The sequence below is a fragment of the Brassica napus genome, chromosome C2 (genome assembly GCF_020379485.1).
Source record: "Brassica napus cultivar Da-Ae chromosome C2, Da-Ae, whole genome shotgun sequence".
In the NCBI taxonomy this organism is placed as follows: domain Eukaryota; kingdom Viridiplantae; phylum Streptophyta; class Magnoliopsida; order Brassicales; family Brassicaceae; genus Brassica; species Brassica napus.
This window is the reverse complement of record NC_063445.1, coordinates 35,424,277-35,451,196: the sequence shown is the minus strand read 5'-3', so window position 1 is coordinate 35,451,196 and position 26,920 is coordinate 35,424,277. Positions and strand designations below refer to the sequence as shown.

General features: G+C 43.5%; 2 protein-coding genes across 5 annotated transcripts; both read left to right on the top strand.

The window, feature by feature from the left end:
• The first annotated feature begins 510 nt into the window (after positions 1 to 510).
• Positions 511 to 2,131, top strand: LOC106396960 (V-type proton ATPase subunit E1). The gene is made up of 6 exons (XM_013837475.3): positions 511 to 802; positions 915 to 1,015; positions 1,113 to 1,269; positions 1,369 to 1,565; positions 1,677 to 1,776; positions 1,873 to 2,131. The coding sequence occupies exons 1-6, from the start codon at positions 701 to 703 to the stop codon at positions 1,906 to 1,908; spliced, it is 693 nt and encodes a 230-aa protein (XP_013692929.1). The 5' UTR covers positions 511 to 700; the 3' UTR covers positions 1,909 to 2,131.
• An 11,823-nt stretch (positions 2,132 to 13,954) lies between these two features.
• On the top strand, positions 13,955 to 17,709 carry LOC106396957 (translation initiation factor IF-2). Of its 4 annotated transcripts, none has more exons than XM_048747236.1 (8): positions 13,955 to 14,104; positions 14,524 to 14,573; positions 14,930 to 15,062; positions 15,147 to 15,201; positions 15,292 to 15,649; positions 15,721 to 16,773; positions 16,852 to 16,998; positions 17,082 to 17,709. In XM_048747236.1, exons 2-8 carry the CDS (start codon positions 14,547 to 14,549, stop codon positions 17,514 to 17,516), a joined length of 2,208 nt encoding a protein of 735 aa, XP_048603193.1. In that variant the 5' UTR covers positions 13,955 to 14,104; positions 14,524 to 14,546; the 3' UTR covers positions 17,517 to 17,709. The 4 variants fall into 4 exon arrangements, with proteins under 4 accessions (XP_048603193.1, XP_048603191.1, XP_048603194.1 ...); XM_048747234.1 differs by having other exon boundaries at positions 15,289 to 15,649; XM_048747237.1 differs by having other exon boundaries at positions 13,988 to 14,104; positions 14,529 to 14,573.
• Positions 17,710 to 26,920: the final 9,211 nt, after the last annotated feature.

Sequence of the window (26,920 nt, the reverse complement as noted above, 5' to 3'; positions counted from 1 at the left end):
CATTGCTAGACAGATCTAAACCATACATATAATCAACTGTTCCTCTACTGTACTCAGATTCTTCAGTGTAAGAATCATACTTTGATTTGGTGCAAATTGGATTTCTGCAAGGAGGGTTGAGAAGGTGACAGCCTGACAGGTCGCACATCATATTCTTCTACCTGAAACCATCGTTGTTAGCTAATTATATGAACCATCTCTCAATCGATGATGGTGAGAAAAGTTTGAATTGATTCTCTTCCCATCTCGGTTACGTTCTTTTTTTGTAAAAGATGAAATAATTGTTTTTTTTTAAATTCCATCTCTAGGTGGTATTTGATTCTATTGAATTTGAAGAGTAAATGATAGTTTTAAATATCCAAAATAACTTTTGAAAAATCTCATTGATGAAATCCATATTTTCCAGTAAGGAGTGATTTAATAGGGTTTTTATAAATGTTATATCCAATAAGAGGGGATTTATAAAACTTTTTATTTGTCAAAAACATAAAATTTTATGACATCCTCCTTCTTTATCTAGTTGTCTTGTCGTTTCTTTAATTAACTGGAAGAATGTATCCCGTTTTTCGTCTTTCAATACTCTACAAACATACAACTTAAAATTACCGGTGACCACGTTGCGAAAATCCGATCTACGTCTCTTCAATCTTCCTGCGCCACAGAATCTCTGTAAACCTTCGACCAACAATCTCCGGCAAAGATGAACGACGGAGAAGTTTCGAGGCAGATCCAGCAGATGGTGAGATTCATTCGCCAAGAGGCTGAGGAGAAGGCAAACGAGATCTCCGTCTCCGCTGAGGAAGTAAGCTTCTCACTGCTCTGTTCCATTTCTCAGGATCTCTCTGTTTCAATCAAGATTCGATTTTGGTATACAATGATTCGATCACTGGATCTGTTTATTTGAATATGTGTAGGAATTCAACATCGAGAAACTGCAGCTAGTTGAGGCGGAGAAGAAGAAGATCAGGCAAGATTATGAGAAGAATGAGAAGCAGGCTGATGTACGCAAGAAGATGTGAGTTTCATTTGATTGATGAACCGATCGTTTAGTTTCTCATTGATCTTGATTTAGTCTTTAAGCTGGAGCGCCCTTATACATGTTTATTGTTCAGCGATTACTCGATGCAGCTAAACGCGTCAAGGATCAAAGTTCTTCAAGCACAGGATGATATTGTCAATGCCATGAAAGACCAAGCAGCAAAGGATCTTCTCAACGTCAGTGGCGATGAGTATGCCTACAAACAGCTTCTCAATGATCTCATTGTTCAGGTTGATACACTATGTAGTTGTTATCTTGAGTCTGATGGCAATCTCATTCTTTTGTGCTCCTTAGTTAAAAGATTCTTCTCTTCTCTTTAATTGTTGCAGTGTCTGCTTCGGTTGAAAGAACCTTCTGTGTTGTTGCGTTGTCGTGAAGAGGACTTGGGTTTAGTTGAATATATTCTTGATGATGCAAAGGAGGAGTATGCTGGTAAAGCTAATGTTCATGCTCCAGAGGTTGCCGTTGACACAACCATATTCCTCCCCCCTCCTCCTACTTCTAGTGATCCTCATGGTCTCCACTGGTAAAATTCATTTCTATCATTTTTAAAGTAACTTTAGACTGTAGTGATTAGTTTAAGAAAAAGGACTTTTATGATGTAACTGATGTGTAATGTTGGAATTTGTTTTAATAGCTCTGGAGGTGTTGTGTTAGCTTCTCGTGATGGGAAAATAGTGTGCGAGAACACACTTGATGCGCGTCTTGATGTGGCATTCCGTATGAAACTTCCAGTGGTACGAAAAGCAAATTCCATACCCACGTAGTTCTGTCATCCATAAGTCAACAGTTTTTTTTTTGTTACTTACGATGGCTTTCATATCTTTTGACAGATCCGTAGGTCGTTGTTCGGCCAAGTTGCTGCGTAATGAATGAAAAGAGAGAGTGATGTGATTCAGACTGGTTTGTCTTTGGTTTTCCCACTTGGGAATGATTTCTCTTTCTTGTGATTCTTTTATATTCTGCAAAAATTTTACTTCGATGCTGAAAACCCATCAACTCTTTGTTTTCGTATGTATTTTTTTTACATCCTTCCGGAGTTTTATCGTTGGCTATAAAAATAAATAAAGAAGTGAGACTTCTTTTGTTTCTCTCTCTGTTGTTTTTGTTTTATTCTTCTAAAGTTCTATGCTTATATTTGTTGACTGACAGAGGAAGAAGTTGCAAAATCTGTTACTAATCTCAGTTGAACAAATGTTACAATAAATTTGACAAAGCTCACTGGAATTGAAATGACTTATCAAAAAAAAAAAGAAACAATGGTTTGTTCGCATCCAGAAATGGTTAAAGTTGAGCAAATCGCAACCCTCTGAGCAAACGAGTTCAGTATAGCAAAAATGGTTATTTGATGGGATTAGGGTTTTGGTGAAACAACTACATTTGGAAATCTTAGAAAACACGATTGAAATTTTAAAAAGTAAAGATCAAACATTTTTGTATCAAGTAAACATAAGAAAATAACGACATTTTATTTGGTAAACTCGAGACTAAATGCCATAAAGATTGTAGGCAACAATAACAGTGTTAAAAAAAAAATGTTTTGAAAACTCTGGAAATAATACTCACTAGTTCACAAACCTAAGTCTCGGCGGTATTTATAACCCCACATTCCGGTCTGTACAACTAATCTTCACATGCATCACACTTTTCTTCTTAGGTTCTGCTTGTTTGGAATTATCTGAAATTACAATTTTGTGTAGGATAAGTGTTTCTTTCTAAGTCCAACATTTGAGCGTGTGGACCAGTGGCTCATATACTTCTGGAAGTCCGAACAATAGATGAATTGCTTGATCATCTGATATAGTAATTTTGAGACTCTACAAGTCTGCAATTAGCTTCAGAAAGATGTCTACATTGTCTTACACTGTCTTCTTCTATTTTGTTGCAAGAGAATTGCTTCTTCAACTGGATTATGTAGAGAAGAGACTTGGTTTGACATTTTTCTTGCCTTTTGCCCTCCCAATGCAGTGGTTTTGTGCATGATCTTCCTTAGAATAAAATCATGTATGCATGTTTCCAACAAGCTTCTTTCTCTGAGATTTTTGCCAGCCTTCTTTCTATCGACCGTTGCATATGATTCTTATTCTTCCTTTCCAGATTTTGTCAAGACTATAAAGTCTTTTTTAAAAACCAAAAGTAAACCTTGTATCTCTAATCGATCCGTCATTTTGTTTTTCCACATCCCAAAGTCATTTTTACCATCAAATTTCTTCATCTCAAATCCTCTTAGAATTAATGTTCTATAACTAGCTAGTACTTGCAATCAACTTGGATTACTTTGACACCACTTGTAAAGGTTTTTAATTTTGATAAGTATTTCTATACGAACTTTGATCTTAGGATGTATAGATCAATGAGAAAAGATACAAGAAATTTAATAATATCTCTCATAAAATGCCTCTCAGGTAGAATTCTTTTCCCACAATTTTCATCATCAAAAGAGAAATTCTCATGAACAAATATAAATATCACAAGATTATAAAGTAAAAACTCTCTTAATTATTATCTCTCTTGATCTATCTTTTGTTCTACTTATTTCCTGATGATTTGCCTTCTCTAAGGACAACCTTTATTTATACTAAGGTCTTCCTGGGTTAATTCCTTTTTCTTATTGTTATAATGTTTTCACCGACATTATTAAGCGTGAAACTAATTATTTATTTGGCTTGGACTTGAATAAATAATAAAATCCACATGAAGCAAACAGTCCAATAATGTTATGCGAGGATTGCTTTGGAAAGACACCAAAAATATTTGGAGTAGAGTACAGTAGTGTGAGGATGGAATTTTTTGTTACGACTTACGACCTAAAATGTTTAGCTGTTGCAGTTTGATGCCAGACATATTTTCACCCAATTCATTCGACCAATTTGTTTGTACTATATAATCTCAGTTTTCTGGTTGGAAATTTGTTGAATCACTTAACTAAAAGTTTACTTTATATTAACCAAGACACACACACTTTGTTGGCACTAAAAAAAGTTATTCAGTCCACTAGTGCATTACATCTTCTGAATCGAAACAAGAAAGAGCTCATAACAACTGCTTCTGAAGAGCTCGCTGAAAAATGCTAGCTAGTTAGGCTAGCGCATGGCTTTCTCTGCTCTGATAGGGGCTTGCTTCTTCAAGCTCTTCCCAACCTATACAAAGTGCTGTAGATTCGCACAATTGGTTAACTAGCTGACCTTCCAGCCCACATCTAAAGGCTTTTGAGTTTATTTGCCTTTGGTTTAATATGATACCAATAGCAATAGTCATTTTTCCAGTTTATCGGTCCCCGATTAGAAGTTTTTGTTGACTACAGCGTATAGGAACCAAGTTATCTACCGCTTTTAACGATGGTTACATAGGATCGTGCACTGATTACAAACAATAGCAGTTTAAAGCTTAGCCTCTCACGACACCGACGCTGCGCGGGGCAGTATGGGTTAAAGGAGTAGACATTGATTGATCCTATCTTTATGACTGGGTAAGCCTATACCATAGCTAATAAATAAAATCTAAAAATCCCAGTAAACCCAAATCGATTTGAACACAAGTGGTTCTAAGCTGATCATGTACTTAAAGATAGTAAAACCCAATGTTCAAGAAATTGCTATACGGTAACTATGCGTTTAATAGAAGACTAGCGACTCCGAGGCTTAAACGTAAACTACTTATTGATATATTTCATATATATTTTAAATTTATATAAAATATTTAAGTTTTTGGATGTATATAAAATTATCGTGATAAATTATTAAAATTAGAAGATATACAAAACAAAATAAATTAGAAACATTTGTGGATTTTTGTTTAATTTAATAGATAAAGACTATTTTACACGATTTAATCCGGTTTAAATGATTTAAATCAGACTTTTAGAAAATCATGTAGAAAAGGACTGCTAGGCGGGCCTTGTGTGACAACCTATGCCGCTCACTCGGAATCCGGCTCACAGCCCTGCAGGGCACCGACCCCAACCCCTCCATTATGAGTTCTCTCTGACTCCATAATTAGGTTGTTGGTGAGTCTCGAACCTAGGACCTCACCCTTTAACAACACTCCTCCAGGATGAGCTGTCACCAATTGATCTGCAGTTCAATTGGTGACAGCTCATCCTGGAGGAGTTTTGTTAAAGGGTGAGGTCCTAGGTTCGAGACTCACCAACAACCTAATTATGGAGTCAGAGAGAACTCATAATGGAGGGGTTGGGGTCAGTCCCTCCAGGGCTGTGAGCCGGATTCCGAGTGAGCGGGATGGGTTGTCACATAAAAAGTCGACTTTTTATGTGACAACCCGCCCTGTGGGAACTACCTGCCCCGTGGGCCCCAGGCTCACAGCGCTGCAGAGCACCGACCCCAACCCCTCCATTATGAGTTCTCTCTAACTCCATAATTAGGTTGTTGGTGAGCCTCAAACCCAGGACCTCACCCTTTAACAACATTCCCACTGGACAAGCTGTCACCAATTGATATCAATTGGTGACAACTCATCCTGGAGGAGTGTTGTTAAAGGGTGAGGTCCTAGGTTCGAGGCTCACCAACAACCTAATTATGGAGTCAGAGAGAACTCGTAATGAAGGGGTTGGGGTCGGTGCCCTGCAGGGCTGTGAGGCGGATTCTGAGTGAGCTGGATGGGTTGTCACATAAAAAGTCGACTTTTTATGTGACAACCCGCCGCGTAGGAACTACCGGCCCTTGGGCCCCATGCTCATAGCGCTGCAGCGCACTGACCCTAACCCCTCCATTATGAGTTCTCTCTAACTCCATAATTAGGTTGTTGGTGAGCCTCGAACCCAGGACCTCACCCTTTAACAACATTCCCACTGGACAAGCTGTCACCAATATCAATTGTTGACAGCTTGTCCAGTGGGAATGCTGTTAAAGGGTGAGGTCCTGGGTTCGGGGCTTACCAACAACCTAATTATGGAGTTAGAGAGAACTCATAATGGAGGGGTTGGGGTCGGTGCGCTGCAGCGCTGTGAACCTGGGCCCACAAGACAGGTAGTTTCCACGGGGCGGGTTGTCACATAAAGAGACTTGAAAGGACCCGACCCATTTTTTTGTAACATCAGTACGAGCCTGGCTCGACTTCCTCGATCAGACTTGGGCCCTTTTCATATTTTTCCTTACTTAGAATTATTTCAGAGTGTTAGCTCTTTTTCAGACAGTCAAGTAAAGCATAATACGATTTGAATAGATAATCTGAGGTTCGAGGTAACAAGTCAGTTCGCTATAGGCTATTACATGTTAATCTCGTCCTATATCTACCCAAACCCACCATCCTTCCTTCCTGCCTTTGTCTCGCGTTCAGGCTATGTCTTTACCCTTTCGGGTCTGGTCCTGATCTGCATCCAAACAAGGAGGCATAAGCAAACAATATGCTTAATGAGAGCGGTCATTCCGTCCCACTCAGCCAAGTAAAGCAATCGAGTCAATCAGTCAATAAACGGACATGCTTATCATCAGTCAGTTACTTAGCCGACCCAATCGTTCCAAGCTAAAGCGCCATCAGATTCAGTCAAGCCCTAGCAGGCCAATACGGCTCTATGCGCATGATCTGATCCAGATAGGTCGATGGAAGGAACCGACTGTTCGGACCAAGCCAGAACTTAGCAGATAATTCGAATTAGAAAAGCAATCAGTACATAGAACATTCCTATCAATCAGACTACGATTCCGTACGATAGGCTACAGTAACACACTCACCTTTTTCTTAGAGTCGGTTTGTTTTGTTTTATTCGGTCTCTTCTGACACCTCTTGAGCGGTTTCCGTCGGATCTTCGAACGTTCAGACAGTCGGATTCACCCCACAGACGATCGTTCTTGACTCGGACTTGATCAATCCAGTCAAATATCGAAAACTCTCTCTTAATCGGACTTTTCTCTTTCTGAGTTTCTCTCTGGTTCTTTCTTTCCGTTTTCCGTACAGAAATGGCAAAATAAGACGAAGGAGACGATTAAAATGGGCAGTTGGGTGGTTTAGTCCCGAGAAAATGCAAAGTTAACCGTTTCCGCTTATTCTACTCGCGGCTCTTAATCCATAACCGCCACCCCGCGCTCCAAAGCGTTCCAGCGTGAGTTTTTTCCCTATTCGGACTTTAACTGTTCCCGCCAGTTTTACTTTGACGAAACTCGAGCTAGAGCTGACTGATCCAGTCGACAACTCTAACCGCCTTGTCCGAATCAGACTGATACTACTGAATCAGCTCATCTCAGCTTAGCCGACAGTCTTAACTGTCTTGTCTGATTTCAGACAATCGCTGTCTAGCCGACCAGTTCAACCGTATTGTCCGAATCCAACAACACTTCTCCAGATCCGACCGTCACTGTCCGAAAATTCCGCTTTGCCTGGATTTTCATCGAGTTGTCCGAACATCCTGAGTTTCAACAAACTGAACGGCCTGTCCAATAACCCGAGCGTAAGACCGACTGATGGAGCTTTGTTTTGCTCAAAAACAGATCCGTTCCTAGCTTTAATCAGGTACATGGTTCCGCTCTAGTCGCTACTAATCAGGCGCTGCTCCAAGTTCTCCCATCCACCCACGGAAAGTCCTTCGAACTCTGATCAGCTCTTTCTAGCATCATCCAATCCATTCAGTACGTTCTCACAGTTCGTCCAGTCAGTCCTCAGATCATCCTAACATCAATCTTCAGAACATGGTCGCTACAAGTTCTCCCCCACTTGGCTCAGACTCGTCCTCTAGTCTTTCTTCCTGAACCTTCCGTGAGTTTGTCAAACCACTTTGGAAATTCAGCATTCATTCTCGCCTCTGGCTCCCAAGTCGTTTCTTCCTCTCCATCGCAGTCCCAAACGACTTGGATCATTTTGTTATTCTTTCTGCCTTCAGGTTAGGTTTTCCTACCAATGATCCGGACTGGTCGTCCCTCCACAGTAAGGTTCTCTCTCAAGTCAGATGGTGGTTCAGGAACCACGTTGTCTTGATTCCTTATGCATTTTCGCAGCAAAGATACATGGAACACATTATGGAACTGACCCATTGATGAGGGCAGCTCCAGTTTGTAGGCGACCTTTCCAATCCTTTCCAGGATCTTGTACGGCCCCATGTATCTTGGACTCAGCTTGGCATTCTTTGAGGATCGGTCCTTGCCTTTGTAGGTGACGGTTTTGAGATATACCATGTCTCCTACTTCGAACTCAAGGTCTTTTCAGCGTCTGTCTGCATAACTCTTCTGTCTGTCCTGAGACTCTTTCATCTTCAGTTTCAAGACTCGGATTCTTTCAGTTGTCTCTTCTACAAAATCTCGGCCAAATATGTTGCGCTCCCCCACTTGGGTCCAGCATAACGGTGTCCTACACGGACGTCCATACAATGCCTCGTAAGGCGACATTCCAATGCTTGCATGATAGCTGTTGTTGTAAGAAAACTCAGCCAGATGCAAGTACTGATCCCATTTGTCTCCCCAATCCAGAACACAAGATCGCAGTAAGTCTTCAAGTGTTCGGATTGTCCTCTCTGACTGTCCATCCGTTTGCGGATGATATGCTGTACTCATATAGACCTTGGTCCCCATCGACTTCTACATAGCTCTCCAGAAGGCCGAATAAAACTTGGAGTCTCGGTCTGACACTATGCTTACCGGAACTTCATGAAGTCTGACGATCTGTTCCACGTACAACTTGGCTAGCACCGCTGCATTGTCTGTTTTGTTGATAGCCAAGAAGTGTGCGGACTTGGTCAATCGGTCCACTATCACCCAGATAGCGTCCTTGCCGTTCCTGATTGGCAAGCCAGTCACGAAGTCCATCGTGATCTTATCCCAAGGCCATTCTGGGATGGGTAAACTCTGAAGTAGTCCACTCGGAACTTGATTTTCTCCCTTAACCATTTGGCAGATTAGGCGCCCAGCTACCCATTTTGCAACATCACGCTTCATTCCAACCCAATGATAGTATCTCTTCAAGTTTCGGTACATCTTATTGGCTCCTGGATGTATCGAAAACTTTGACTGATGTGCCTCCTTTAAGATCTCATCCCGCAATCCTTTGTCGTTAGGAACACACACTCGGCCATTAACCAGAATCGTCCCATTGTTTGAAGTCTGATACTCCGTTTTCTCGTTCTTGGAAGCTTTGATCAGATCTTCATCCTTTTCCTGTGCAAGGCAAACTCGGGACAACAAGTCCGCCTGATCCGCTGCACCAAGACCCAACGGTTCCACTTCGTCAGTCAAGGCAGCTAGTCGTAACGTTCCAACCATGTGAACTAGTTCCTCCATGTCTTTCTCTGAAGCTGAAGCTACTCTCTTCCGGCTCAAGGCATCCGCGACCAGATTTGCCTTTCCCGGATGGTAGGCAATATCCAAGTCGTAATCCGCAACCAGTTCCATCCAACGCCTCTGTCTAAAGTTCAGCTCTGGTTGAGTAAAGATATACTTCAAGCTCTTATGGTCCGTGAAGACTTGGACCTTAGCACCATAGAGATAAGACCGCCATATCTTCAGGGCAAACACGACAGCTGCCATCTCTAAGTCGTGTGTTGGATAGTTCCCTTCGTGTTTCCTTAGCTGTCAAGACGCATACGCGATCACTTTGCCTTGCTGCATCAATACGCACCCAAGTCCATTGGAAGAGCCAATACTGGAGTAGTCGTCAACATCATCTTGAGTTTGCTGAAACTCACATCACAGCCTTCTGTCCACACGAACTGAACATCTTTCCCGGTCAACTTTGTCAACGGTTGAGACATGCTGACAAATCCCTTAACAAACCGTTGGTAGTATCCAGCCAGTCCGAGAAAGCTCCTGATCTCTGTTGCGTTCCTTTGTCTGGGCCAGTCCGCAATGGCCTTGATCTTCTTTTGGTCCACGGACACTCCCTTGTCCGAGACCACATGACCCAAGAAACCAATTTCTCTTTGCCAAAAGCTGCATTTGCTGAGCTTGGCGAACAACTTATGTTCCCGCAGCTTATCCAAAACCATTCTCAGATGGTCCTTGTGCTCTTCCTGATTCTTTGAGTAGATCAAGATGTCGTCTATGAAGACTATAACGAATTCATCCAGGTGGTCTCTGAAAACGTTATTCATCATCTTCATAAAGGCTGCAGGGGCGTTGGTCAATCCGAAGGGCATGACCACAAACTCGTAGTGGCCGTATCTTGATCTGAAGGCTGTCTTACGAACATCCTCTTCAGCAATCGGAATCTGATGGTATCCCGAAGCTAAATCAATCTTGGAGAAACAAGTAGCACCTCGGAGTTGGTCCAATAACTCGTCAATCCTTGGAAGAGGGTACTTGTTCTTCACTGTGACTCTGTTAATCCCCCTGTAATCAATGCATAACATGAAGCTACCATCTTTCTTCTTCACGAACAGAACCGGTGTGCCCAAGGTGAACTGTTTGGGTGCACAAACCCTTTCTCCATCAGTTCATCTAATTGTTTCTTAAGTTCTGCCATTTCAGTCGGAGCCATCCGGTGCGGATCTTTCGAGATTGGCTTTGTGCCCGGCTCAAGCTCAATCGTGAAAGGATCAGCACGGTCCGGTGGCTATCCTGTCAAGGATTCAAACACGTCATCATACTCCTTTACAATCGGAATCCCTTCCAACTTAGCATCTGGTCCGACTTCCACAGTTGTGATTGAAGCCAGATAAGCCTCACATCCTTTTTCCAGCATTCTTTCTGCTTGAAGTGCTGAAATGATCAGACTCCCATTGGTCGGTCTGGCCCCTTGATAGACAAGCTTTCCATTGCCTATCTCAAACTGAACTCGGCCACGATGACAATCAAGATGTGCCTTGTATTTTCTCAGCCAATCCATTCCAAGGATCACATCGTATGATTTCACTGGGAAAACGACCAAGTCGGCTGGCATGTTCACTCCTCCGATCATCACAGAGACGTTTCGGATTTTCCCTGAAGTGTACATGATCTGACCACCAGCTACCCGAACCACTCTTACTTCTTCTTCTGGTTCTTTATGAAATTCCCCAACTCCAATCATCTCGGGTTGCACAAAGCAGTGAGATGCACCAGAATCAAACAGAACATGGGTTGCCACTCCACCCATGACTAAGGTCCCTACATATTCACCCGGAACACTAAGGACCCACTCTTCAAGCAAGCAATTTCACACAGAAATTCTTAAGGCAAAGGTGAGAGATAGGATGACTCACCAGTGATCGGACGAGACGTGCTTGGGTCCATTGACTCATCACCGATTGTGTACACCCGCGGCATGATGGCCTGCCTCTTTGCCGCCGGCTGAGGCCCATCACTCGGACGCTTCCCAGCAGATTGCGCGTCCTTCGGACACTGATTCTTGTAGTGCCCCGTTTTGCCGCAGTTGTAGCACACACGTTCCCCAGCATCCTTGTTTTGGCTCTTCGGCCTTAGATCTTCCTTAGGGCAATCACGCACCTTGTGATCCATACTTCCGCAACGGTGACAAGCTCCCGTAGCAGCACGGCAGACACCATAGTGCATCTTCCCGCAAGTCGAACACGCACTGCGACCGGTTGCATTCGGCTTGCTAGAAGCGCTAGCCTTCACCGGCTTTTGATTCTTTCCCGCATGCTTACCAGGATGGACATGCGCCACTGTGCCAAACACCTTGGCTTCCTCACTGATTCCAGCTTCCTGTTCTGCGGCCTTTTCCACCAGTTCGGCCACAGTATCATAGTTGCGGATCTTACAGCGAGTTCGGAGATCAACCCTGAGTCCGCACATGAATTTTCGGACCAAGGAGATTTCCGACTCAGCCTCACGCCCAACATACTTCTTGAGGCTGTTGAATTCCGCTTCATACTCCCTTACAGTCATAGTTCCCTGTTCCAGTCTGAGAAAAGCTCCCTCGAGCTGGTCAAATGCTTCCGGCGGAAAATACTTTCCACGGAATTCGGTCTTAAAGTTGGCCCACATGCAATGCTCAGCACCAATCCGAGCCGCTACACCTCGCCACCAGAGGTGCGCATCACCGTCCAAGTAGTGGACAAAATTGTCCTTCTTGTAAGCAAGAGGACAACGGATCAACTTAAAGCTCTGCCCTATCCTGTCAATCCATTGATCTGCTAGCTTTGGTTTAGAACCACCTGAAAAGAACTTTGTTCCCAGTTTCTGCATGTGGTCCATAACCTTGAGGTAAGACGGATTCCTAACAACGTGTGCCTCTTCTCCATCAGGCACCACGTTCTCCACTTCCTCCGCAACAGGTGGGGCCACTGGAGGTGCCGCCGCAGTAGGCAATCTTGCCAAGACTTGCGCCAAGATAGACAACACGGCTTCCAATCCAACTGGAGTAGCAGCAGCTCCAGCAGCAGCACCAGCCGCTGCATCATTGTTCAAATTCGCTGCATTCTGAGCAGCTTTCCGAGCCACTTCCGTACAAGCTTCATTCCTGGCCACATTGCTCGCAGACCCCTCAGCGGTCTCATTCACAGTCCTTCTTGTGTTACGGTTACTTTTTGCCATCTGCAACAAGATCACAGTCGGATTCACCCCACAGACGATCGTTCTTGACTCGGACTTGATCAATCCAGCCAAATATCGAAAACTCTCTCTTAATCGGACTTTTCTCTTTCTAAGTTTCTCTCTGGTTCTTTCTTTCTGTTTCCCGTACAGAAATGTCGAAATAAGACGAAGGAGAAGATTAAAATGGGCAGTTGGGTGGTTTAGGCCCGAGAAACTGCAAAGTTAACCATTTCCGCTTATTCTACTCGCGGCTCTTAATCCATAACCGCCACCCCGCGCTCCAAAGCGTTCCAGCGCGAGTTTTTCCCCTTTTTGGACTTTAACTGTTCCCGCCCCTGTTCGGGAACGCGCTAGGCGCTAGTCGGGCGGTCGGGTTGGGCCTAGCGCCTAAAGAGAAAATCGGGGATTAATCGGAAATTATGCGGGGCAGAATTTTTAGATGGTTTACTGTGTTATAAAACATGTTAATCTTTAATTGTGTGTAACATTAATACATTTTCATGTTTAAGATTGTATAAAACACACAAATAGAATATATAAACTTAATATAGCGTATTTTTCATCAAAATTATGAATATAAATGATATTTATAAAATTTTAGATCAAATAAAAAATAAAAATATTATTAAAAATAAAAAAATAAAAAATAAAAAATAAAAAGATAAAAAAAAATAAAAATAAAAATAAAAAATAGATTAGGCGGCCGCCTAGGCGGCTAGGCGGTCATTTAGGCGGTCTAGACGGAAAAAATCGGATATCCGATTTTTTAAACCGATTTGGCATAAATCGGGGCGGAAGAGTGACGCGTAGCGCCTAGGCGGCCGATTTTTAGAACAGGGGTTCCCGCCAGTTTTACTTAGACGAAACTCGAGCTAGAGCTGACTGATCCAGTCGACAACTCTAACCGCCTTGTCCGAATCAGACTGATACTACTGAATCAGCTCATCTCAGCTTAGCCGACAGTCTTAACTGTCTTGTCTGATTTCAGACAATCACTGTCTAACCGACCAGTTCAACCGTATTGTCCGAATCCAACAACACTTGTCCGGATCCGACCATCGCTGTCCGAAAATTCCGCTTTGCCTAGATTTTCATTGAGTTGTCCGAACATCCTGAGTTTCAACAAACCGAACGGCCTGTCCAATAACCCGAGCGTAAGACCGACTGATGGAGCTTTGTTTGGCTCAAAAACAGATCCGTTCCTAGCTTTAATCAGGTACATGGTTCCGCTCTAGTCCCTACACCTTGCCTAGACCAATTTTTAGAACAATGGTAAAACCTGAATGGATCTTCCGAGTCTGATCCTGAAAACTGGAGAAAACCCAACCAAAGCGGATCCGAGCAACCATAATCAATCGTTTTAACAAAAAAAAAAAATCAAACGGATTATGTTTTTTTTTTCCCAGACAAACTCGAAAGGATTTTGTTTTATATTTGTTTGGGCTTAAGAATTTAATGGATTTAAGTTTAGCCGAGCTAAAAGCCCAAATGAAAGAGAGAGATATTTGTGCTTTCCATCTTTTTGTTGTTCTTATTTCCCGAGGATTCTTTTTCTTCTCAGCTTCTAAGTTCCGAATCTGCCACGATTGTCTGAGAGACAAGACTCCACAAGACAAGAGATACTCCCTGTAATCCGATCGAAGCTTTCAAGGTTAGATAGCACTTGCACTTGTTTCTTTTTGAGTTTCTTTTTCTTCGAGATTGTATGCGCGCAAGGTGTTTGTTCATTTGCCGAAACGAAGTTACTGCCGAAATGTGCATCGTTGATATTACTTATTTAGCCATTTATCTTCACGAATTGAACTAAAACATTGTCAATCTCTGGGGCAATCTGATTCCGACCCACCAAAGGAATCTGTATATCTCCTTTGTTAGATAACAATTGAAAAGAAACTTTGTCTTCTCCAACAGATAACAAATAATCCAGTTTGTAATTAGGAGTTGTTTTACTTAGAGGTTTTGGTTCGAGAAGAATCTGTTAGGACATGCGTTTGATTATCTCTACTTCTGATTTAGTTTTGTTTCTAAATGAAAATTTCCATGCTTACCAAATTGAGGGTTTTGTTTCAGTGCAGAGATTGATTGGCGTATGAATGGCGCTGAGTCACTTAGGCAAGAAGGTAATCATTCATTCGTGCAAAAAGATTATAGTTTTCCATTTCATACTTTTTCTGGCATTTGCTTAAACTTTGCTTAGTTTTAGTGGTCAAACAACTCTTTTTTTCTCCATGGGATATGTCGTAGTTATGTATGATGTTGGATTCTTGGTTCTCGATCTGTTTCTCTTTATGAATTGCCACATTAAAGCCTACGAGTATGTGTTTATCCATGGATGAACGTGAAGCGTGTTTTAATCAGTTCATTGTCTAAGCTACTCCTTTTTCAGACTGTTGGTTGAAGATTTAAGTGATTTTCTTGTCCATTTCGGTCTCATTTTTATTAGCGTTTTCACATATGTTTACGGGTGTATTTACAGGGCATTGAAACCTCTTTTAAAAGAGGTTTGGTTCTTCCGCGGGTACCAGCATCTACAGAGAGACATATTTCCTCTACGTTTTCCAAAAGCACTTCTGGAAGTGTTGCTTTCTCATTCGCTCGGTACATTAATGGTAAGCACAGTGAAAAGGATGGTTACAAGATTTCCTTTTAACGTTGTGGAAAATGGATAAAGAACACTTTTATTCATGTTTTAGGGTTCGGGTTCAGCTCGCCTAATCATGAATCTTTCCCAACCTTCACATCCATAAGGTATAAACCATTCGCCTACACTTTTTAATCCTTCTCTCTTATATATTATTCTATAGAAATGTTCACTGTCCTGTGTTTTTTGAGCAGCAGGTGCTTTCATGTAAGCCGAGAAACACTGGCGAGAAGAAAAGAGGATCCTGATCGTCAGCTGAGCCATCGTGAGCTCAAGAAGCAGACTGTGAAAACGAAAGGAAAGTTCTCAAAACGGGAGAAGAAAACTGATAAGCCACCCGTTGAAGCTCCTTATGTGCCTCCCAGGCTACAAAGATTGGCAAAGGGATTGGCTGAGAAAACAGTCGATGTGTTCGAAGGCATGACCTTACTTGAGTTCTCCAAGCGTACTGGTGAGTCATTGGCGGTTTTGCAGAGCATTCTCCTCAATGTTGGGGAAACCGTTAGTTCGGAGTTCGACGCAATCAGCATAGATGTTGCCGAGCTTCTTGCAATGGTAATAAAATGATTCGAACCTCTAGCTACAAGGTCATGGATCTTGCATGTTAAGATCTTCTTCTTTTGCAGGAAATAGGGATCAATGTAAGGAGACAGCACACTACAGAAGGATCACAGATCCTCCCAAGGCCTCCGGTTGTAACGGTAATGGGCCATGTCGATCATGGAAAGACCTCTCTGTTAGACGCTTTAAGAAACACCTCCGTGGCGGCAAGAGAAGCAGGTGGGATCACTCAGCACGTGGGTGCGTTCGTGGTGGGCATGCCGGACTCCGGCACTTCAATCACCTTCCTAGACACGCCTGGTCACGCCGCTTTCAGTGAGATGCGTGCTCGGGGAGCTGCTGTTACTGATATAGTTGTCTTGGTGGTTGCTGCTGATGATGGTGTAATGCCACAGACGCTCGAGGCCATCGCGCACGCTAGGTCGGCCAATGTTCCGATTGTGGTTGCGATTAATAAATGCGATAAGCCGGGAGCTAATCCGGAAAGAGTCAAGAACCAGCTCGCCGCTGAGGGGATAGAGCTTGAAGATATCGGAGGAAACGTTCAGGTTGTTGAGGTGTCCGCAATGAAGAGTACAGGGCTAGACAAGTTAGAAGAAGCTCTGCTTCTTGAAGCAGTGGATATGGACCTCAAGGCACGTGTGGAAGGACCAGCTCAGGCATATGTGGTGGAGGCTCGTCTAGACAAAGGCCGTGGACCGTTAGCAACCATTATTGTAAAGGCTGGGACTTTGGTGAGTGGTCATCACGTAGTCATTGGGTCTCAGTGGGGAAGACTCAGGGCTATCCGGGACATGGCCGGTAAGCAAACGGACCGAGCAACACCAGCGATGCCCGTTGAGATTGAAGGGCTTAAGGGTCTTCCGATGGCTGGTGACGATGTCATTGTGGTGGAGTCAGAGGAACGAGCGAAGATGCTTAGTGAAGGGAGGAAAAGGAAATATGAAAGAGATCGGTTGTTGAAAGCAGAGGAAGCTAGAGTAGCTGAAGCAGAGAAGAAAGAAGCAGAGTCTGAAGAAGGGTTTGTTCGAGTTGAGTTACCCATAATAGTGAAGTCTGACGTGCAAGGTACCGCACAGGCTGTTGCTGATGCCCTAAGAACATTAAATAGCCCACAGGTTCGTATACTTTGGTGTTTGTTGCTTATTGGCTCTATGTGTTTGTGATTTGTTTTCTTATGGTTTTTATTTGGATAGGTTTTTGTGAACATTGTTCATAGTGGAGTAGGAGCAGTGTCTCATTCCGATTTAGAAAGGGCACAAGCTTGCGGGGCGTGTATCGTTGCCTTTAACGTTAAGGGTGGAGGTTCTGGTAATCTTTCCGCGGCTCAAGCCAGCGTCAAGGTATATGGTTTATGTTCTTGCTTTGGCATTTGGGTTGTGGAGAGAGCTTTAACGTTGTAACCAATGGTGATCTGATCTCTTAGGTATTCCATCACCGTGTGATATACCATCTGCTCGAAGACATAGGGAACTTGATCGTAGAGAAAGCACCGGGGGTATCGGAGCTGGAGGTGGCCGGTGAAGCTGAAGTTCTCAGCATTTTCAAGGTGTTGGGAAAGAGGAGAAGTGAGGAAGATGGAGTGAGCATCGCTGGTTGCAAAGTGATGGATGGTCGGGTGTGTAGAAGCGGGATGATGAGGCTGTTAAGGAGTGGGGAAGTGTTGTTTGAAGGGTCGTGTGCGTCGCTGAAACGGGAGAAACAAGACGTGGAACAGGTAGGGAAAGGGAACGAGTGTGGGCTTGTGATGGGAGAGTGGAATGATTTTAGAGTTGGAGATGTGATTCAGTGCATGGAGGCAGTCATTAGGAAACCTAAGTTCGTTTCCTCTGAGAGTGGAGCTGTGAGAATCGAGTGCTGAATATCTTTAAACTCTTGTCAATTCAATTAGGGATCTTACCCTGATAATAATTTTGTTGTTGTTACAGAAAGTTTCATACATTTCAAATTTTTGACGAGCAATTTGTAATGAAAATTACTTGAAACCGACAAACTCTATCATTTACTACAAGTTACTAATAATGTAACTTGAAAAAGCGTTTGAAGTTTTCTAACGTTGGATTTTGTATTTCTTCTATCTATATAGTTGTAAAGTAAAGAGATGTGTGACTGGTAAAATTTTCTTGATTCTCAAACTTATTTTAATATATGTATCAAAAGTCATCTATTTGTTTCACTTCTTCAGAATTACTCATATATCGAGTGATTGAGTAAAAACGTTGGTTTTTTTCTTCTTTTATTTTTTTTTGCTAAATTGTAAATATCATTAAAAATGAAACTTTTGTCTTTTACAAAAATAAAAGGCTTTTACATATATCTTTCTTGGCAAAAATTAGATAAAAAACAAGAAAGGTAGTAGATTTTTGGTTATTGGATGACCGGGTCATCTGATCCAAAGTGCCATGATGTTGGTGAATTTGCGCCTCTTGCGCCTTGCAGTTATTGTGTTTCTCACATCTCTGTCTATTAATCTGAAAGTTTCAGCCTGAAGTAGATGTGTATTGTTGTGGAGAACACTGTTCCTTTGTCTCCAAACGTGGTAGATGAGCACTTGGGCAACCAGTTTCTTGAGAGTAGGCGTAGCTGATGGGCTGCGAAGTCTGCACCATGAGAGGAGTTCAGCCCATGTGATGAATGGTGCTTGTCGTGGAGACAGCCGGGAGAACACTTCAGCCCACATATGGAGTGAAAACCTGCAACTCAAGAAAAGGTGATCTCTTGTTTCGACTGAAGAATTGCATAGATCACAAGATGGGTTAATATTCAAACCCCAAGAAACCAACCGGCCCTTTGTTGGGAGCCTGTTTAAAGTGGCTAGCCACATGTTGAAAGCTTGTTTTGGGACAGCTCCCTTGTACCAAACTGTTGAGGCCCAAGCTTTAGGTGGTTCTCTAGGTCGAACCGCATCCCACGTCTTCGAAGAGGAGAATCCATTGCAGACAGTTCCATTAATCTTCCATGAGTAGGAGTCTTCCACATCAGTGATTCTCGGTGGAGATACAGAAGTGAGGGCAATGTGTAGTTGCAAAGCGTTATCTGATCTCGGGGATGAGAGGGTCCAAGCGGTGCCGTTGGAGACATCAGAAAGCGTTGCAGTCAAGGGAATCCCGAGTTCTCTAGGTCCATGTTCACCAAAAAGATCAATAAGGCAACCACCTTGCAGCCAGGAGTCAAACCAGAAGCTGAGCAGAAGGCCATTACCGACGTTTCCATGAATGAATTGTGAAGCGAGCGGGCGCAGGCTGAGAAGCGTTTTCCAAGTCCATGAGTCCGCATTGGATTGACTTACAGACCAAAAGCTCTTATCATTAAGATGTTGTCGCTTATGCCAAGCTGCCCATAATGATTCAGAATCAGAGAATAATAACCATATAAATCGAAGACATAGCACTTTGTTCCAAAGAGTATACTTTCGCAGTCCAAGCCCACCCTCCTCTTTAGGTAAGCAGACTGTGTGCCAATTAACCTTAGCCCCTCTGACTACTTCAATTTGCCCAGACCAGAGGAAACGCGAGCACAAGCTTTCAATCTTCTTCACACAGCCCTTAGGGAGCATAAACGTGGAGCACCAAAAGTTTACTGAGCCAGAGATTACGGTTGAAATGAGAAGAAGTCTCCCAGCGTAAGATAGAGTTTTGACTGCCCATCCCCTGAATTTCCTGATGATACTATCCAGCAATGGCTCGTATTCAGAAATTCTCAACTTACGGTGCATCAGCGGCAGGCCGAGGTATCTAATGGGAAGTGCACCTAACGTGAATCCATAGCTAGCTATCGCAGTGGCTTCAGTATGGTTTAGACCGGCGTGAAATAGCTCTGTTTTGTGTCTATTCATGTGTAGACCTGACCAGCTCGCGAAGTCATCCAAGGTTTCGTTGATACCATGAAGGGATGAGCTAGTTCCGTCAAAAAAAATCATCACATCGTCAGCAAACATAAGATGGGAAATATTTAGTTCAGCAGTACCAGGGTGATAGTTAATATATCCACTTTCGAATCTGGAGGTGAGCAAGCGGGTGAAAACCTCCATAGCTAGGACAAACAAATAAGGCGAGAGCGGATCACCCTGGCGCAGGCCTTTTGTGCTTTTGAAGAAACCCGAGCTATTGCCATTGATCGCTATAGTGAATGACGCTGTGGATAGGCACTGACTAATCCAGTTGTTAAAGCGTTGCGGAGCACCTAGAGCTCCCAGAGCAGCCAATAGAAAGTCCCATCGCACCGAATCAAAGGCTTTCCTTAAGTCAATTTTTAACATTGCTCTAGGGCTGATATTTGCTCTATTGTAGCCCTGAATTATTTCTGTTGCAAGGAGGACATTCTCAGATAACAAACGACCAGGCATGAAAGCTGATTGCGAGGGCGAGATGACCTGAGTAAGCATGTCACATAATCTCTTAGTTAGTAGCTTTGCGATGACTTTGTAGACTGTATTGAGGCAAGATATTGGCCTAAACTCTGTTGTTCTACAAGCAGTCGGGATCTTTGGGATTAGGACCAATGTAGTTGAATTCCATTGCTTAAGCATTTGACCGGAAGAGAAGAACTCGGCAACTGCTTCGCATACCTCAGCCCCCACAGTATCCCAACAGCCGGTGAAGAACTCGGCAGAGTATCCATCTGGTCCACAAGTCTTGTTTCTCGGGAGTGAGAAAAAAGCTTCTTTGATTTCTGCGTTGGAGAAGGGCTTCTCAAGAGCTGAACATTGTGCCGAGGAGCATCTGAAAGGGAGTAGTAACTCGATGTCGCTTTGCACAAACATTTGTGGTGAAATCTCGCCGCCAAGAAGATCAGAGAAATAGTCCAAGCATAACTTATGGATATCCTCTTGAGATTCCCATCTGATGTCTTGGTCGTCCAGCAAGAAGTGAATGTGATTAGCTGATTTCCTGAGAGACATGAGACGGTGGTAGAATGGGGTATTGCTGTCGCCCACTTGTAGCCATGTAACTCTTGATCTCTGATAAAGAAAAGACTCTTCTGCTGTTGCCAAAATCTGCCATTTTCTCTGGGCCTCAGCCTCTTGTTCAGCAAGTGAAGGAGTAGGATTTAGGAGCAGCTTGGTTTGGCAGTCCAGGACTAATTCGTGGGCTTCATGAACTCGTTTCTCAAGGTCTGAGAAATTTTCTTTGCTGAAGGTACGGATCACATTCTTTAGGGTCTTTAGCTTTGTTGAGACTCTAAGCATGGCTGATCCCCTGATATTGTAGGAGTACCAATGCAGAGCAATAAGGTTTTGGAAATCCTTATGAGCAAGTAAGAAGTTATAAAGCTTAAAAGGTCTCCTTGATTTCTTTGAATCAGCCTTGAGAATCACCGATAATGAAGAGTGATCAGAGAAGTCTGGTGGGCCGAAACTTGCATAAGCACCAGGGAACAGCGCAGACCACGCGTCATTAATGAGAATTCTATCAAGTTTCTTTGCCACCGGCCTAGTCTTGCTATTGTTCCACCAGGTGAATGCAGCACCACGGAAAGATAAATCAGTGAGCTCGGAATCCAGCAAGCAAGATCTTAAGTCCCTCATTTTTGTGTCTACATTCAGAGAAGTAGGTGATGAGTGTTCCTCCGGGCTAATGATTTGATTTAGGTCGCCAAGTAGAATCCACGGCTTGGTGGAGTTTACCAATGTTGTTGCAACATCTCTCATCTCAGACCATAACAACTTCCTTGACTCCACACAATTTGAAGCATAGACAATGGAAACTACCATACATTGTGGGGAGCTTGGTAGAATGACTTCACAAGTGACCATTTGAAGAGACTTGGAGAGAATTATCACTCTGACACTCGGGTGCCAAAGAATCCAGATTTTCCCCAATTCCGAAAAACTGTAATTATTATCAAAGAGCCAGCCGGGAAGTAACTCGTTGATGAATTTGGACTGCTTCGGCTGCTTAACATGGGTTTCGATCAACCCTCCGAAAAAAGGCTTTGATGCCTTAAACCATTTTTTAAAACCTCTGCGATGGCTATGTACATTGAAACCACGCACGTTCCAACAAAAAATTTCTGTATACATGGATTAAACTTGTTTGGAGCCCTTGCTCCTAGCAGCCTTCTTCTGCCTTTTGGACAGATACTTTATAAAGCCTTTACTGTCTATCAGCTTAGTGTCCGAGTCTTCTGAAGATACATCAGATGAGTCCTCTGCAACTTCAGAAGCTTGGGAGGAGTCTTGATCATCCTGAGAGGTCTGAGAGGTGTTATCCTTGTTAACCTTGTCAGAAACCGATAGGCCACTACCTTCACCCACCAGGGGCGTTGAAGACTTCTCGTTAGGCAATGGGGGTATGGGGCGGGGATTACTTGGCTTCTGAGCTATTTCAGGTTCATCTGAGAGCTTCTCCTTCTGTTTCCAGATTTCAGTAACTAACCTGGCTTTGTTTCTTCTGGAGCCAATTTTCTGTTGAGTGATCGGCTTAGCTCGCTGGCAATTCTCTGATAAATGGGATGTGGAGTTGCAGGTTTTGCAGGTAATGGGGGCCTTTTTGCAACGCTTAAGGCAGTGACCAATTTCCTTGCAAAATTCGCAAATAGGAGGCATCCAAGGGCTCGAGACCAACACTCGGGTTATTTCCCCTGAGTCAAATTGCACATTTACGGCTTCGGGGAGAGGCTCTCTAGGGCCTATAATGGTGAAAACTTTTGCGACTTCAAGGTTGGTCTTTGCCGCAGTTGCTGGGTGAAGAAATTTCGGTTCTCCAACCAAACCAGCTATTCTTTCCAGTCCATCCTCGTTAAAGAATTGGAATGGTACGTTTCTAAGCTCTAACCAGATAGGCGCAGATGAGAGTTCTGGTTTAGTTGGGGTCAGGCCAGGTTCCCAGTTTGCCACAAACATGGTCTGACCTTCAATTTGCCACAACCTTTGATGCAAGACTCTTTTCCTAACCGTTGCATTTGGTATCCGGAAGAGGAAGGCGAATCCATCCATTTTCGATACAGTGATGTCTCGATAGTATTTACTCCAAATTCCATTGACGATATTGTGCAAAGTACCTTGGGAAGGAGGATCCGAGTAGAATTGTCCTATGACAAAGCATTCCCAAGACTTTTGATTCTTCTCAATCACTGAGTTTGGTATTTTGATGCAGGCTTCTCCTGATGGAAGAGTAAAACCCGTTCCTTTCTTTTGGAGTTGCTTCCCAGAGCCTTTAACTATGTCTTTCCACGAGTCCACTTTTGGCTGAGTAGAAATCGGGGTATTGTTTGTAGTTTTCTCTTTAGTTTCGCTTTGCGGAGTTGTTCCTGCAGGGGAATTCTTTAAAACCGGTTCTGGCACGGTTGCAGGGGCATCCTTCACAGAAGCGGTATGAGTTGCAGTAGCAGGAGATGACCTTGCAGAGCTAGTGTCTGTCAAATCAATCTCAAGAGCAGAGCACGAGCGAACTACCAGATCCGAAGTAGCCCACGGAGCTTGGGGGCTAGAGGGACCCATCAGCGGTGGAGGTGGACTAGCAGCGGCGGGCGGCGAGGCGATTGGCTGAGAACCGGGAACGAGAGCTGGGGATTTTGGAGGTGGAACCCTAGATTTCTTGGAAGAGGGCTTTTTAGGTGGGGATTTTTTAGGGGTTTTTTTCTTCCCCATGAGGAGGGGAGGGCCTGAGGAAAGGACCGGAGGAGATTGGCGGCGCCGCGCCTGGCTCCGGCGAAGGAGGTGAAAGAAGCCCACTGTCGCTTTTTCTGTCGCCTAAAGTTTCGTGTCTCCGTCCGCGTTCGGTTGATATCTTTTTACTCAAAATTTTATGGGTTGAACTTTTTATAGTGACTGGGCTCACCCCGAAGGGCCACCTCGCCAGAAATCCCCGTAGGGATTTTTTAGCTAACCCAGTTCCACCCCGCTGTCCCTGAGTATCGAACTGACGACCTCGGGTAGTCGTGTGTGAGAAATGTTCAGTCCTGCCACTAGGCCACCTGACGTTCTCGGTTTTTTTCTTCTTCTAAACAATAGGTTTCAACATAAAACTTTCATGGGTTTTAGATGACAAAAAAAAAAAACAATAAGGTTTGAAATGATTAGGATTTGTATGTCCGCAGTTAGGTTTCTTCAACATGTTGTCAAAGAAAGTGTGTTCAAGTGATATCGAGTATGACGGATCAGCTGGCTCTCCTCGGTATGCCTCTTGTTTCTTTTGTGGAAAGATTTACATTGATTAATGGGTTCTGTTGGAAAGTTTAGGGTACTATGATTTACTTTGATCGCTATAGTAAATTTAAACTATTGCTTTATCCTGAACATTATAGCGATCAATCAAATAATCATAAATGATTGCAATTTTAAAGTGGATACTCTCTGACGGATCTGATTCAATTTACGAGATTTTCCTTACCTCAATGTCGTTTTTTTTTGTCGCTAACCCAAATAAAGGCAACACTGAATTAGTTGCTTTTACTGCAAAGCAACAGACAGAAACCTTTTCTAGAAAGCTCGTTTCATCCACCAAAATTATTAGGGGTTAAAAGTTAAAATTATTAAGATATATACTTTTTTATGTATTATGTATAACATGTTACATGCAGATTAAAGACACCAGTAATTACCTTATCAGCGGGATCCTTAGAATCATCCTCAACAACAACCAAGTTAGCCTCAATGTTAACATTCACTGAATCATCATTTCTTATCTCACCAGGCTCCAAATCATCCGCCTCTGTCAGCATTAGGTTAACATAAAGAAGCGAAGATGAAGATGGTAGCAATAGCATGACACTGTCAGTAGCATGTGATTCTTTGGCATCAGTACCGTCAGAGAACATATTACTATCATTTTAATCTATTTGTTTCTTTTTCTTCAAATGGCTATATTCTATTACTCAAAACACGAGGTGGTCTAGGGAACTAAACCAAAACAGAACAACCAATATAGTACAAGTTCTTGTAAAAGGATCTTGCTATCTTAACTAATGAATCAGACGATACATTTTCAGATCGAGGGAATTAAATAATCGAGAACTCAGTGAATGTACTCTTCAGCTTCAGCAGCCCTTTTAGGTAAGTGGAAAAGTTAGGTCATACTCCATGGTCTTGAACCATAGAGACTAGATCCTTATAATCGGTGCTAAAAACTTGACACGTCGAATGTTCTAGCATGCATTCCATTGCCCATTAAAGGGCCTCAAGCTCCGAGTGAAGTGGTGAAATTCTTCGCAGTTGGTTTCTTGCTCCCACTAGCTGAGTTACTCCTTTGGAATTTGTCCATGTCAATCTGTAATCACTGAAGGGTGTGTCATGTGTCCATGATACATCTATCATACATCGTTCAGAGATTATTTCTTGTTGTGGGCGTTGTGGTTCTGTCGGGTCCTCCTATTTACAATTCGCATCAAATCAAATATGGCATTCTTACTTAGTATGACAGACAGTTTCTAATGGGTCCATGTCTGTTCCTCTAAACAATTTATCATTTATCGTTTTCCAAATGTACTATATGATCCAAGGGTATGTATCATTATCTAGCTCAGGATCTTCAATATCGTTCTTCCACCAGAATAGATAATCCATATTCGTGAAGTGGCTTGCACTAGGGAACGGTACGGGCGGTGTTGGTGTCATGTCCCCGATTCTGGATAGGATCGTCCGGACGGACTGCGGTGCGTGGAAATGCACCAGTATGGTCATATGGCCCAAAGAGAAGCGTGTCATAGCCTGGAAGTAAGGTTAAGGGCATCAGGAAGCTAAGGCATAGCTAATCCAAGAAGGAGACAAGCTCAAAGGAGCTGGACAAGCGAGCTGGTAGCTGGACAAGATCCAGGTGAAGCTCGATGAAGTGAGTGATCAGAATGGATCATGGAAAAACTAAGTCTAGGTCTGGAAATTGACCAAGGGACTTAGAAGGATTGAAGAAGATAAAGGAAACAAGCTGGACACAGTGTATAACAGCTGGGCGATGCAGTAAGCAAGCTCGACCAGCTAGGTGAAGTGTAGTGCAGCTCAGTGTAGCTCACTGAAGAGTGTGTCAGCTCCCTGAGCTAGATGGACTAGCTCACTCAGCTGGGACAGCGGGGGATCAGCTCAACTCAGCTGGACTGAGTGTTCAAGTCATGGGCAGTTGGGCCGGGTCTGGACAGTGACCGGGCCATGTGGGTGACCCGTGTGTGCCGATGGGCTGGTGGGCTCTTGGGATTGAGCCAGGGGCGTGGGCAATCAGTCTGGGCCTTGTTTGGCCTTGTCCAGGAGTGGATTGGCAGTTCCAGGGCGTGTGGTAACTGCCAGAGGCGAAAGGGTGTGATCTGGACCATTGATTTAAATCAATGGCCAGGATTGAAACCGAAAAAGTAATGGTTAAAAAGTAACCACCAAAAAGTAACCACCCCTTCTTCTATAAAAGGCAGGCAAGTCCGTGCCTTTGCAGACACACCAGGGGCTTCCTTCTACACCCTGAAACACAAAGAAAACCAGAGAAAAAGAGAGAGAGAGAGTCGGATTGGTCCATCCAAGATCAAGAGTGGTGTGAAGGCAGCAAAGAGGCAGTTTTGTGGGCAATCACAAGGGGAGTTGAGAACGACCCTTTGATGGTGATTGATCATGGATGATCATGTCCTAGGCTTCCACTGTGTCCTGGGAACACACTCAAATGGTCAGGAGGGAAGGGAGAAGGCCGGACTCCACTCTCAATGGTATGAACAGCCTTAAGGGCAGATGTGTGTAGAAAGGCAGTTTCATGGGCACTGAAGGGGGAAGTGATGGTCGACCCTGTGATGATGTTTGATCATGGATGATCACATCCTGGGCTTCCTCTGTGTCTTGGGAACACACGCAGATAACCAGGAGAGAAGGGAGAAGGCCAGACTCCACTCTTACAGGCCAAGACAGCCTTGAAGGCGGATGCAGTGTAGAAACTGGTTTCATGGAAGTTCCATGGATGGGAAGTTGGTGCGACCCTTGAATAGATCTTATCAATAATGGAGGTATGTGATAGGACAATGATGGAGGCGTGCCCTGGAGGAGCATGGCCGTCCATGATAAGGGAAGGCACATGATCTAATCAGATCATGTATAAGGTAACCGGTTTTATGATTACCTTTTGAATTACAATTCTGTTGACTGTGGAATTGATCATGGCCAAGTATGGGACGTCCTTGAGGAATAAATATATTATGAATGATTATGGTGTAGTCTGTTGGATCAGACTTGATGACACTGAACCATGGCTTGGCCGGTTCAGAAGAACCCTCCATGGCTTGGCCGGTTCAGAAGAACCCTCCATGGCCTTGGTTTGGCAGCTAAGTCCGGATCTCCTACTTCCTGATGGATTTATGGCG

Excerpts from the sequence above, each read along its gene's own strand:
- LOC106396957 (XM_048747234.1), top strand. The coding sequence starts at position 14,547 with ATGGCGCTGAGTCACTTAGGCAAGAAG. Across the intron at positions 15,202-15,288 it reads CCAACCTTCACATCCATAAG|CAGGTGCTTTCATGTAAGCC; the intron begins GTATAAACCATT and ends TTTTTTGAGCAG. Across the intron at positions 16,999-17,081 it reads CGGCTCAAGCCAGCGTCAAG|GTATTCCATCACCGTGTGAT; the intron begins GTATATGGTTTA and ends CTGATCTCTTAG.
- LOC106396960 (XM_013837475.3), top strand. The coding sequence starts at position 701 with ATGAACGACGGAGAAGTTTCGAGGCAGATCCAGCAGATGGTGAGATTC. Across the intron at positions 803-914 it reads TCTCCGTCTCCGCTGAGGAA|GAATTCAACATCGAGAAACT; the intron begins GTAAGCTTCTCA and ends GAATATGTGTAG. Across the intron at positions 1,016-1,112 it reads GCTGATGTACGCAAGAAGAT|CGATTACTCGATGCAGCTAA; the intron begins GTGAGTTTCATT and ends TTTATTGTTCAG.